Source organism: Octodon degus, unplaced genomic scaffold (genome assembly GCF_000260255.1).
Source record: "Octodon degus isolate 3935 unplaced genomic scaffold, OctDeg1.0 scaffold00145, whole genome shotgun sequence".
Classification (NCBI taxonomy): domain Eukaryota; kingdom Metazoa; phylum Chordata; class Mammalia; order Rodentia; family Octodontidae; genus Octodon; species Octodon degus.
Genome location: NW_004524721.1, coordinates 138,832 through 150,584, shown reverse-complemented (window position 1 = coordinate 150,584; position 11,753 = coordinate 138,832). Strand labels below are relative to the sequence as shown.

The following is an 11,753-nucleotide window of genomic DNA, read 5'->3' as shown; positions in this document are numbered from 1 at the left end:
ATTTCATCTGTGACCCATGGTTGTTGAATAGGGTGTTGTTTAATTTCCATGTATTTAGGGTATTTTTCTGGTTTCTTTTGTCATTTATTTTCAGTTTCATTGCACTGTGGTCAGATAATATGCATGGGATAATTTCTGTTTTCTTGCATATACTTAAGCATGACCTATGGACCAGTATGTGGTTGATTTTAGAAAATGACCCATGTGCAACTGAGAAAAGTGTGTATTCAGCTGTGTTTCTTTGGAACACTCTATGTATGTCCACCAAGTACATTTGCTCCAAGATCTGGTTCAGTTCAGTTATTTCCTTGCTAATTTTTTGTCCGATTGACTTATCTTTTAGGGATAAGAGGATGTTAAGGTCTCCTGTTTAGATTGTAGTATTGCATATTAGATTTGTTTTGTCCATTAAGATTTTCTTTATATAGTTGGGTGCTCCTATGTTTGGTGCATACATAGTTATGAGTGTTACCTCTTCCTCTGTTATTTTTCCCCTAACCAGTATACAGTGGTCTTCTTTATTTCAATTGATTATTCTTTGTCTGAACTTGAGACTGTCTGAGAATAGGATGGCTACCAATGCTTTTTTCAGAGGTGCTGGGGCATGTAGTATTGTTTTCCATTCTTTGACTTTCAGCCTATGAATGTTTTTATGAGTTAAATGTGTTTCTTTTATATAGAATATTGTTGAATTTTGTTTCTTAATCCAATTGTTTCAGTCTATTTCTCTTAATTGGTTAATTGAGTCCACTTACATTGATGGTTATAATTGAGATGTATTGACTTATGATTGGTATGTTGTTTACCTCCTGTTGTTTAGTCATTTTTCTGTTGTGTTTAATGTTTACCCTATTTAGTTGGTTGCTTCTGATCTCATTCATGGAGTTCTGATCATTTTGGTCCTTCTCCAGATCATCTTTCAGGAGCCTGTTTAAGGTTGGTTTTGTCATCATGAATTTCTTTATTTGTTCTTTGTCATGGAAGTATTTCACTTTGCCATCAAACTTGAAAGAGAGTTTTGCAGGGGATAGTATTCTTGGATTGAATTTGTTTTCATAGAGGACGTGAAGTTCTCTGCTCCATGCTCTTCTTGCCTGCATGGTTTGTGAAGAGAAGTTGGCCATTATTCTGATGGGTTTTCCTTTTAAAGTGATCTTTTTTTTTCTAGTGGCTTTCAGTATATTATTCTTGTGCTGGATTTCTGAGATCTTGAGTATTATATGTCTCTGTGTGTTTTTAATTGGGTTGAGGTTACACGGTGTTCTGTATGCTTCGGTTACCTGAATGTCAGATTGTTTCCTCATATTTGGGAAGTTTTCTGCCATACTTCTGCCCATATTTTTTAAATGGCATTGGCATTGACTCCTTCTTTCTCATTTATATCTATTAATCTCACATTGTTCATCTTTGCATCTTCCTGCAAGTGATGAATTATTTTTTCCTGCACTCTAATTGTTTTTAAGTGATCTTTTCTTACCTTTTCACTAGGTGCACCATCATCTTCAAGATCTGAAACTCTGTCTTCACTTTCACTCAAATGGTTTTGCAAGCTTATGACTGAGATTTTATTTTCCTCTATATCTCTTTGACTGTGCTTCATGTGATCTATTTCTTTCCTATATTGCTCATTCAAGGAAGCCATTATTTTTCTAATCTCCTTTATTTTTTTATCGCTTTCTCCTTTAGAAGCAGTTATTCATTCTTTTACTGAAGAGTATTTTTTAGATTGCATTTCCTCCCTATGTTTCTGTATTTAATTCTTTACTTCACATTCTATGAGTTCAGTGAATCTTTTCTTTATTTCAGAAAAGAATTCTGCTCTGAGTTCCTCTATGACTTTCTGCTGTTGCTTATTTACTTTCAGTGCTCTTAATTCATACATTTCAGCTGAGCTAGTGTCCTCTGCACATGTTCTGGATTGTCATTAGGTTTTCTCCATATGTTTCTGCATTTGATTCTTAACTGCAGATGCTATTAATTCAGGGATTTCTTTTTCCATTTCCAATCTGAGTTCCTCTACACCTTTCTGCAGTTGTTTCTTTATTTCAGAAGCTGTTGGTTCATTGATTTCAACTGTGTGATTCCTAGTTTGTTCTGTGTTAGTGTCCTCTGCACTTGTTATGGGTGGGCTTGGGGTCTGAGATTGCATTTTCCTCCTTTTGGTTGTCATTTTGCATAGCAATGTCTCTGACCTTCGTTATAGAAATTTGGTCCAGTTATAGCCTTAGCACCTACTGAAATTCAGGTGGAGATCTACAAAGTTTGAATTTATCCAGCTGTGCCTGGCTTGGGTCTGGTTGCTGTGCTCAGCTCCTTCATGTAGTCTCCCTTGAGAGTGAAACTGGTGTGCCCCTCTGGCAAGATGTTCTGCTCCTGGACTAGCTGGGTGGTTCTCTCCCCTACTCTCTCTTCAGGAGCTGCTGCTGCATAGTTCACCCCAGGCCTGTATGCAAGGCCTGATCTGAGTCTGATGGGGACAAGGTGGAGTAGAGGGAAGAGGTAGCTCTCCCATGCCATCACTGGGCCTGGGCTAGGGCTGGATCTGTGGGTTCCATGAACGTGGCAGAAGTTCTTACTCAGTGGGCATGGGGGGGGGACTGTGGAGTGGTGGTGGTGGTGGTCCCAAAGGGGTGGTATAGGTTCTCACCCACACTGCGCCTGGGCTTGGACTGGACCACACAGGTGCAGCATAGCTGAATCTCTCCCACACACTCACTGAGCCTGGGCTAGGGCTGGATCTGGGGTCCCAAGAATGCAGCAGAATTTCTCACTCACTTGGCAGGCATGGAGGGCGATTGATCAGTGGTTGTTGGGGTTCCAAGGGAGCAGAAATGGGTCTCACCCTTGCTGTACCTGGGCTTGGACCAGACTGTTCCTAGGCCCAGGTCTCCATACTCTTTGTGCTGTAAATTTGTGTGTTAATTAATTCCCCTGAGTTCAGTCTGAGCACCTCCCCACCACATAACTGGAGTCTTGAGGGCAGACACAAAGACCAGTTCCCCTTGCTCCTTCATGCCTTCTCCATGCCATGAGTCTGGGTTCTTCTGGGCCTAGCCATTCACCTGTTCTCTGCCCCCCTGGTCCACATATTTAATCTAAACTATTTTTAATCAAAGAGGCAAGGTCTGTATTTACATTACAAAATCCAATGTAAATCAGGAACTTGTATCCAATAAATTTCATCTTAGTGGAGTGATTTTACAATTTGTGATAAGAATTCAGAGAGATAGAAGACAAAACAGAGAGATAAAGAGAAATGTAGTTGAAACAAGCGTGAAAGACAAAGATTATCTAAGCTTTATGACACTATAAAAGAAAACAGGAAAGAACAATTGAAGGATACAACTAAAGAATATCAAAGCAAACCAGAAGATGAGAGACAATATTCACTGACCTGAAAACATCAAAAAGAAAAAAGAAAAGTCAACACTTAAATTTGAGAAAATAGAGAAAAATCTGTACAAAACAAATAAAAAAATAAATATGTAAACAACCAAAAAGATTCCAGACAGAAAAAAATAAGATAAACACTAAAATAATGAAAACAATGTACAAGCAAAACAACAATAATAACCACAGTAACAACAAAACCAAAGTAATTACTCTAGCGTCCACTGTTCTGTAGTAGTGTGCAAGTCAGAGACCAATACTTTGCTTGGGAACCCTACCAAGTCTGTTCTGGGATTCCTCCTCAATCCAGGGCTGATTCTGGCCTCTGAATGGGAAGGCTGGGGCCTGTCTTTGGTCAGAAGCTTTTTAGATGGCCCTTTGTCTCCTGCCTTCATCATACCATGTTAGTCTCCGCACTGCTCTTAGTTGTTGTGGTGCCCTCAGTCAGAGAGAGCCCAATATAGCTCCCAGTTGTGCAGCCCCTAATGGTCCTTGTACAGCCTCCTGTGTTCCACACCCAATGATACATTACCTTTCCCCTTTGATGGTAATAGGAATGGTGTGGTATTTAATTACTGGACTCTCTGACCTTGAAGCAACTGTAGAGGCAGCCCAAGGTTGCTCAGTCTCTCCTCTCTCACAGTGGAAGAACTGACTTTCTACTCACTATTACACGATATCCTAAGCTGCTTATATCCCTCTTCTTAAATCCTTTCGCACCACTTGCCACAGCTTAGGAGGGGTCATTATGTTTGATTCACTGCAATTCTTAACCTCTCTGTTGCTTTAGGTTCCACTTAGCTGCTATGATGCACAAAAACAAAAAAGAAGAAAACAGGGAGCAACAGGTTCCTGGTCATTGGCCTCTGTGTGTGCTAGTGATATTTGCTGCCAGGCTACAGATTCCTCTGTTTGGAGCAAGGCAAAAGTTGAAAGTGACCTTTTATCCCAAATCTATCCTGTGTGACTTCAATTATCCACACTATATCAGTCCATCCATCTTTTGGGAAACCTCCCACAATGGCAGTTACTGTTCAGCATATAGGTTGCAGTCTCATAGGTAGCCATGTGGGGTTTACCATTTTATAAAGTCCTATGTCTTATGTTTTGTTTGATCTGCAAGTCTCTAATATCAGATTGGTTTTGGCATCAGGATGTATGTCTCTGCCTTTCATCCAGTTACCTGTGTTTTAGTTGATTTTCTCTGGGTAGTTCCAATGTAGCTCCTCCACTTTTCAGCCATGTTGAAATGCCCTCCTCTTTATTTCTATTTTAAATGTGTCTAGGTATGACATAGTAAAACAGTGTAATGCTAGTTGTTGTTGTTATTGTTGTTTTCTGTATTTTAAGTAAAGGTCTACAGGGTGTTCAGGGTCTCACTACTAGATTGGACTGATAGTGATCTGCCTTTTAACAACCTCCCAAGAGCTGGTATTACAGTCTTGCACCACCATGCCCAGTCTCAATTGCCATCTCTGCGCACCCTGATGGTGAGGGTAGCACTGCCAGCCTGGGGATCAAACCTCTAGCCCCTGTACCTACTTGCAGGTGCTTTAATCCACTGAGCTACTTGGCCAGCACCCGTTATTTGTTTTTATATATCATCAAGATGTGGTTTTAAATACTGTTCTTTTTGGGGGATGGGGATTGGACTCAGAACCTTGTGCTTGTCAGGCAAGCACTTATTCTACTGAGCTATCTCTCCAGCCCCTAGATGTGTTTTTAAAGACATGAAATAATAACCTTATTAAATTGGTATAGATTAAGCTTAGAAAGTTGAGGGTTACTTTTTTCCAGTTTGAATTCTGTCACTACCTTTGTTGTAACCTTAGGCTATAAAAAGTATCAGTGAAGCAAAGCTAACAGTTGACAATTTTACAATCTTTATGGTAATGAATGTTCATGTAAAGAGTTGGAATATTGGGCCCTGGAGATAGTGCAGCTGACTTAAGTGCCTACCTAGGCAAGCACAAGAACCTGGGTATAATAACCAGTACCTCAGGCCATGCCAACCCTGTCCTAGGTGTGCCACCAGGTCAGGGCATGGTGATACATGCCTTTAATCCCAGCACTGGAGAAGCTGAAACAAGAGAATCACTATGAGTCCAAGCTGCTTAGTGAGATCCTGTGCCAAATATATAAAATTAAAAAAGAAAAGAGTTGGAATATGTAATCAAATAACAAAGGTTAATAATTATTAGTATCTCTTTCCGTGCCCCTCAGTTTTTAATGAATAATATTTAATAATATAAGTAAAGAATGTCTGAATTCTAACCTTGTTTTGCCATCTAATAGTTGTGTGAATCACTTAGATTTTCTCAGTCTCAATTTCTTCATCTATAAAATAGGTACAGTAATAGAGTTTACTTCATCAATTGCTTATAGAAGTTAGGTGAATTAAAATAGGAAAAATTCCATAGAACAGTGCTTGGATATAATAAGTGCTTGATAAATGTTACTTTTCTTATTGTTGCGATATTCTTTTAACATATTCAATCCTAGGATAAATATTATAAGAACTAGTAACACAGTGTTACTTCTGTATGCTAAGGAATGTATTTGGCAGTAATAGTCATGCCACCTTTTCTGAGTGTGAGTTCCTAGCTGAATGGCCCTCCTAGCTCCCTTGACTCTGAGAAAGATCGTGATCAGATTTCCAAAATAAAGTGCATTAAGTTTCAATCAAAGAGACCACATTTAAGACTTCATTGAGAAGAAAGGAATATATATATATAGTATTTAGTACAGAGTCTACAGGATCTCATTACATAAATCTGACTTATAGTGATTATCCTATTTTCAGCCTCCCAAACTCTGGGATTATAAGTGTGAGCTACCTTGCCCACTCTCAATCGCTGTCTCAGCATGTCCCATGAGCAGGGCTGACACAACAGGCCAGGGATGGAACCCTGGCTGCTGAGCTTTGCCCTAAGCAGACGCTTTAGTCTTCTGTTCTATCTGGCTGGCCCGGGACAACATATTTTAAAAGGATTTGAACATCCTCAAGGGAAAATCTACCCTGTCTTCTTTCCTGCTGGCCATTGTCTAGACATACTCTGCCTCCTCTGCATTCCTCCTTACAACTTTATCAGGCACATAGTTATTTACTTGCTGAATTAAAGATTTTAACTCTTTGACACCTTCAAAGAATTTCTTGTTTCCATGTTGTGTTGCCTATTTCATAACTACAGCTTATATGGTTTTATATTTTCATCCATTAGATGCTTTATGTATCCCATTGGATTTTAGTGGATATTTCTGTTTTTACTGACTTTTACCATTACTTTTCTTTCTTTTTTTTTTTTTGAAATTACAAATTAAGAATTTATTTAAACGTTTTCATTTTTAGAAATAAAGGTTTAAAAAACAAAGTGGCAAAACCAGTCATTCTGTTATCCTAATTGCTTAGATGTATTCTATAAACTCCAAATAATAAAAAAAATATATTTTCACATCTTATAGAACAAAAAGAAAACCACATTAATCATTAAATACTTTTGGTTTTTCTTTACTCCTCCCAACTTAAGTTCACGTATATAAAAACTGATGTCCCATTTACACTCTGAATCTCAAATCTTCAACAGCCAAGTAATTATAGTTATATGCAAAGAACACATTTTGTATTTACTTGCCATAAAAAGAACAGAGATTAATAATTACTGTGATGCTTAAGAAAATGCTGCTGTAAAAATGTTAATTATGTTCCTTTGTCCTTTTAAAGTATATACAGCTTTTTAGATGTAAATTTTTTGAAGGCTATTTTTGAAGAAATGTGAGGTGACTAGTTTATTTCAGACTTAGTGAAGAGTAAATTGTTGGTAATCTCCTTAAAAATCCAAGCCAGAAGAGTGTTATTTTCTTTATTTTTTTTCGCCAAGTGGTCAGATTCATTCTTAAGGAAGGCCGGCTCCTGCGACATGGCTTTCAATTTTGGGACACCTTTGGGTACCTCGGGCACCGCTGCAGCCACCGCAGCACCCGCAGGTGGGTTTGGAGGATTTGGGACAACATCTACAGCTGCAGGTTCTGCATTCAGCTTTTCTGCCCCAACTAACACAGGCACTACTGGACTCTTTGGTGGTACTCAGAACAAAGGTTTTGGATTTGGTACCAGTTTTGGAACAACAACGGGAAGTAGTACTGGTTTATGTACTGGTTTGGGAACTGGACTGGGATTTGGAGGATTTAATACCATTACTTTTCTTGATGGAATATATCCAGAAATTTTTTTTTTTAGCTTTTTAATTTAAATTTTTCTGATTTCTATTCTTTTTTTAATTATCACAGGTGTAATATCTTTGCTGAGGCCTCTGCTTCTCGATGTGGTCCCAACAATTCAACACACTGCTGCTTTGGCTCTTGGGAGACTGGCTAATTACAGTGATGACTTAGCAGAAGCAGTTGTAAAGGGGGACATCCTTCCACAACTTGTTTATTCATTGGCAGAGCAGAATGTAAGATTTAAAGAAAAAACTTACGCAGTATATTTATTTTTTAAAACTTGATATTTTGGGCATAGTCATAAACTTGTAAGCTCTATAACTATCAGAATATTAATAGAACCTGAATTCTCTAAACTGCATAGCATCTTTAGATTACTTCATTTTTGGGATAATATGCTGTCATTGTTTGATGTTAATGTAAAGAGATAATTGATATAAATATTGTTGAATTGTAAGCTAAGCAGTATTTTTGTATACAGGAATTTTAAAAAGTTATAGGATGACTTAGGGAAGACTATAGGGCCTTAGGTAAACAAATAATTGCTTTCAGCAATATTACATGCTAATGAACTATGGTACTGTATCTAGAGAACTTTGAATCAAAGAGTAGGGAAACAATCAAAAGGAGAAAATATATTTAGTGGAAGGTTTGATAAAACAGTTTTTACTATGTAAACAAGTGTTTGTACATGATTTGACAATGTCTGTGAATACCCCAATGTGTTCCCTTCCTATATGGTGCTATTCTACTTATCCATATAATGACTTTTAAAAAATTATTATTGATAATCCTTTTAGGGGCAGCCAAATAGCTCAGTGGACTAAAGCGCTTGTTTAGACAGACTCAGTGAACAAAGTTCCCCAGGTGTGCCCTGCCAGCCCCACACCCTGGGCACAGTGAGATGGGGACTAAGACAGGGTATGGTGGCACCTCTAATCCGAGAGCTTGGAAGGCTGAAAACAGGAGGATCACTACAAGTCCAAGCTGTGCAGTGATAATTTGTAGTCCCTGTACTAAAATACATTAGGAAGAAGAGGAGGGGGAGGGAGAGGGGTAGGGATGAGGAAGAGGAAGAGGAGGCAGAGGAGGAAGAGGAAGAGGAAGGGTCCTTTTAGATAAGGTCATGGGCTATTGATTCTACCCAGCTAGTTTATCATAACAGTCTACTTACTTAGGAGGTTGAGGCATGAAATACACAGGCTCAAGGCCAAAGCAGTCAACTTTGTGAGACCTTGTTTCAAGATAAAAATAATAGTTGCTGGTGATGTACCTCAGTGGTACAGCACTTGCCCAGCATGCACAGGACTCTTAAAGTTCTCAGTCCTGCAAAAGCCAAGCACACAAAAACAATTTATACACAAATATGCAAGGCAGTATTATTCACATTAACCAAAAGGTGAAAGGAATCCCAAGTCCATCTGCAGCTGAGTAGATGAACAAAATGTATATACCTACAAGAAACTATAATACATACATAAAAGGAAGTAGTGTGTTGATCAATGCTATAACATTGATGACTCTTAGGAAATATGTCAAGTGAAAGATCCAAAATATAAAGACCTGTATTATAGGATACACTTTAGATGAAATATAAAGAATATGGAAATCCATTTAGATAGAGCTAAGTGGTGATCTTTTTGGGGAAATGAACCAGAATACAGGACCTGCTTAATTTATAAGGGATTTTTTTTTTTTTTTTTTTTTTTTTTTTTTGGTGGGGAGATGAAAATGCAATGGAACTAGATAGTGGTGATGCTTGTACAACATTGCAATTGTAGTATATGACACTGAATTTTGCATTTTAAAAATTTATTTATTATTTATTTATTTATTTATTTATTTATTTATTTAGAGTATTTGAGACAGTTTCACTCTGCAGTTCAGGTTTCCCTTAAACTCACTTTCTTACCCAGGCTGCCCTTAAATCACAGCAATCCTCCTGCCTTAGCCTCTCAGGTGCTGGGATTGTAGGTGTGTGCCAGTCCATTTTTGTGATACCTGTATCTTACCAGAATGTAAGAAATAAATTCTAAATATTCAAAAATGTTTTCTAGATTCAAGGATAATTTATTAATGCCTCCACCTTATTTTTGTTGTAGGTATTCTTTTCTTTAGTAAATACTGTTACACATCTTTCCTCCTGGATTATTAGTGCTTCTGTTTGAGAACAAAGGCTGTGTTTTTTTGTCTCACATAGAAGGTCCTCAGTAGAGGATTAAGAGTTATAAAGAGGCAAAAAATTCTTGACAGAAAAGAATGCATTTAGAAAACTTTCATTGAGGGTGCAAAGCATTATTTTCAAGTTTAGATCTCTTTTACCTACCAACCTGTAAATCATCTCTCAGGTTAAATCTCCTCTTTATGATGTACAAAGTCCTATAGTTTTGCTTTTCCTTTTTTAAAAGTGATTCTTTTCAAGATGAATAAGAGAGGGGAGCATTAGAAATTTAGAAGTAAAAAGTAGGAGAAAGAAAAGCAGCAAGTGTGAATTATAAGAACTGTAGCTAGAAATGACTATTGACCTGTAAAGTGTATTTTTTTTTTAGTATTTATTTTTATTTTTATTTATGTGTGTGTGTGTGTCTGTGTGTGGCCAGCTCAGTCCACCAGGGGGCGGGGCTGGCTGGCATGTGGTGCTGGGGGATTGAACCATGGCCCCTGTGCTTTTTGCAAAGCTTGTTCTAAGTAGGTGCTTTAGACCACTGAGCCATCTCACCAGCCCTGTAAAGTGTAATTTAACAATTCTGCAAATAAAAAGTATAATTAGCTGAAAGTTGTGACAATAAATATATTATCATTACTTTTACGCAATTACAGGAAAATCTATGGAAAGTCACTTGAAAACTTTACCCTAATTCTTATCAGAAATTAGTAGAAATATTAGTAGCCATAACCAATATTGCTATAACTTAAAAGAACTAAGGACAATGTAGCCCATCAAAACATTAGTTTTAACATAGCATATTTCTTATAGTGGCAAATACATTTTTAAACATAAAATGTGTTAAGCATACATCTATGTTTTTTCTCCTATAATTCTTATTATATCACTATTTTAGACAAATAGAAGACTTCAACAGCAGGTTCTTTAGAGTTACTTACCTAGTGAGTTTTAGTAGTCACTGTAAAAAATAGAAAACCTTTCTTCTCTAAAATTTTTAAGTGGATGCTTCAGAGTAAAAGATTTGAAATGTACTTTAAAACTGACCTCATTTTCAGTTTAGTTACTGAATGGAAGCATTTGAGGACTGTAAAATAGTCAAAATATTTTTCATAATATTTCTCATCTTTTGTATGCAAAAACAATTGAGGTTTATTTATATTAATATCAATTTAATGTTCTTTTAAATTTGCTTTATATTTTGTGTATGTGAATGTACAATTCACCTTGAGTTTGGTTTTCCTCACCCTCATAGCGTTTCTACAAGAAAGCAGCTGCCTTTGTGCTAAGAGCAGTTGGTAAACATTCTCCACAGCGAGCTCAAGCCATAGTTGATTGTGGAGCACTGGATGCACTGGTGATTTGCTTGGAAGACTTTGACCCTGGAGTCAAGGAGGCTGCTGCCTGGGCACTTGGATATATTTCAAGACATAATGCAGGTCAGGGAGCATGTTGAAAAATTTAAATCAAATTAGTTTTTTAACTGTACTGTAGATGGGGTTGTATGGAAGTTTTTGTACATTATGAGAGATCAGTTTTAAATGACAGCCAAGTTGTTTGGATCACATCTCCAAAGAATACCTATACACTTCATTCTTTTTCTAAATAGAAGGAAAATTTAAAGGAGGGAAGGATGGAGCCACAGTGATAGCTCAGCAGTCTAAGTGCCTGCCTAGACAGGCACAAGGACCCCCAGGTTCGATCTCAGGTACCACGTGCCATTTCAGCCCTGCCCCAGGTGCACCAAGACCAGATGTGGTGGCACAGGCCTGTAATCTCAGCACCTGGGGAGCTGAAACAGGAGGATCACTGTGAGTTTGAGCTGTGTAGTGAGGCCCTGTACCAAATACATTAAAATAAATAAAGGAAAGAAGGAAGGAAGGAAGGAAGGAAGGAAGGAAGGAAGGAAGGAAGGAAGGAAGGAAGGAAGGAAAGAAGGAAAGAAGGAAAGAAGGAAAGAAGGAAAGAAGGAAAGAAG

At 37.7% G+C, this 11,753-nt stretch overlaps 1 protein-coding gene across 3 annotated transcripts in view; it reads left to right on the top strand.

Annotated features, from left to right (window-relative positions):
• LOC101589209 (sperm-associated antigen 6) overlaps window positions 1–11,753 on the top strand; it is a 105,915-nt gene that overhangs the window by 40,565 nt on the left and 53,597 nt on the right. For all 3 annotated transcript variants that reach the window (XM_023701985.1, XM_012517089.2, XM_023701984.1), the window contains 2 exons: window positions 7,678–7,844; window positions 11,031–11,214. In XM_023701985.1, coding sequence (XP_023557753.1) covers window positions 7,678–7,844; window positions 11,031–11,214 — 351 coding nt within the window. The remainder of the gene's footprint in view (window positions 1–7,677; window positions 7,845–11,030; window positions 11,215–11,753) is intronic.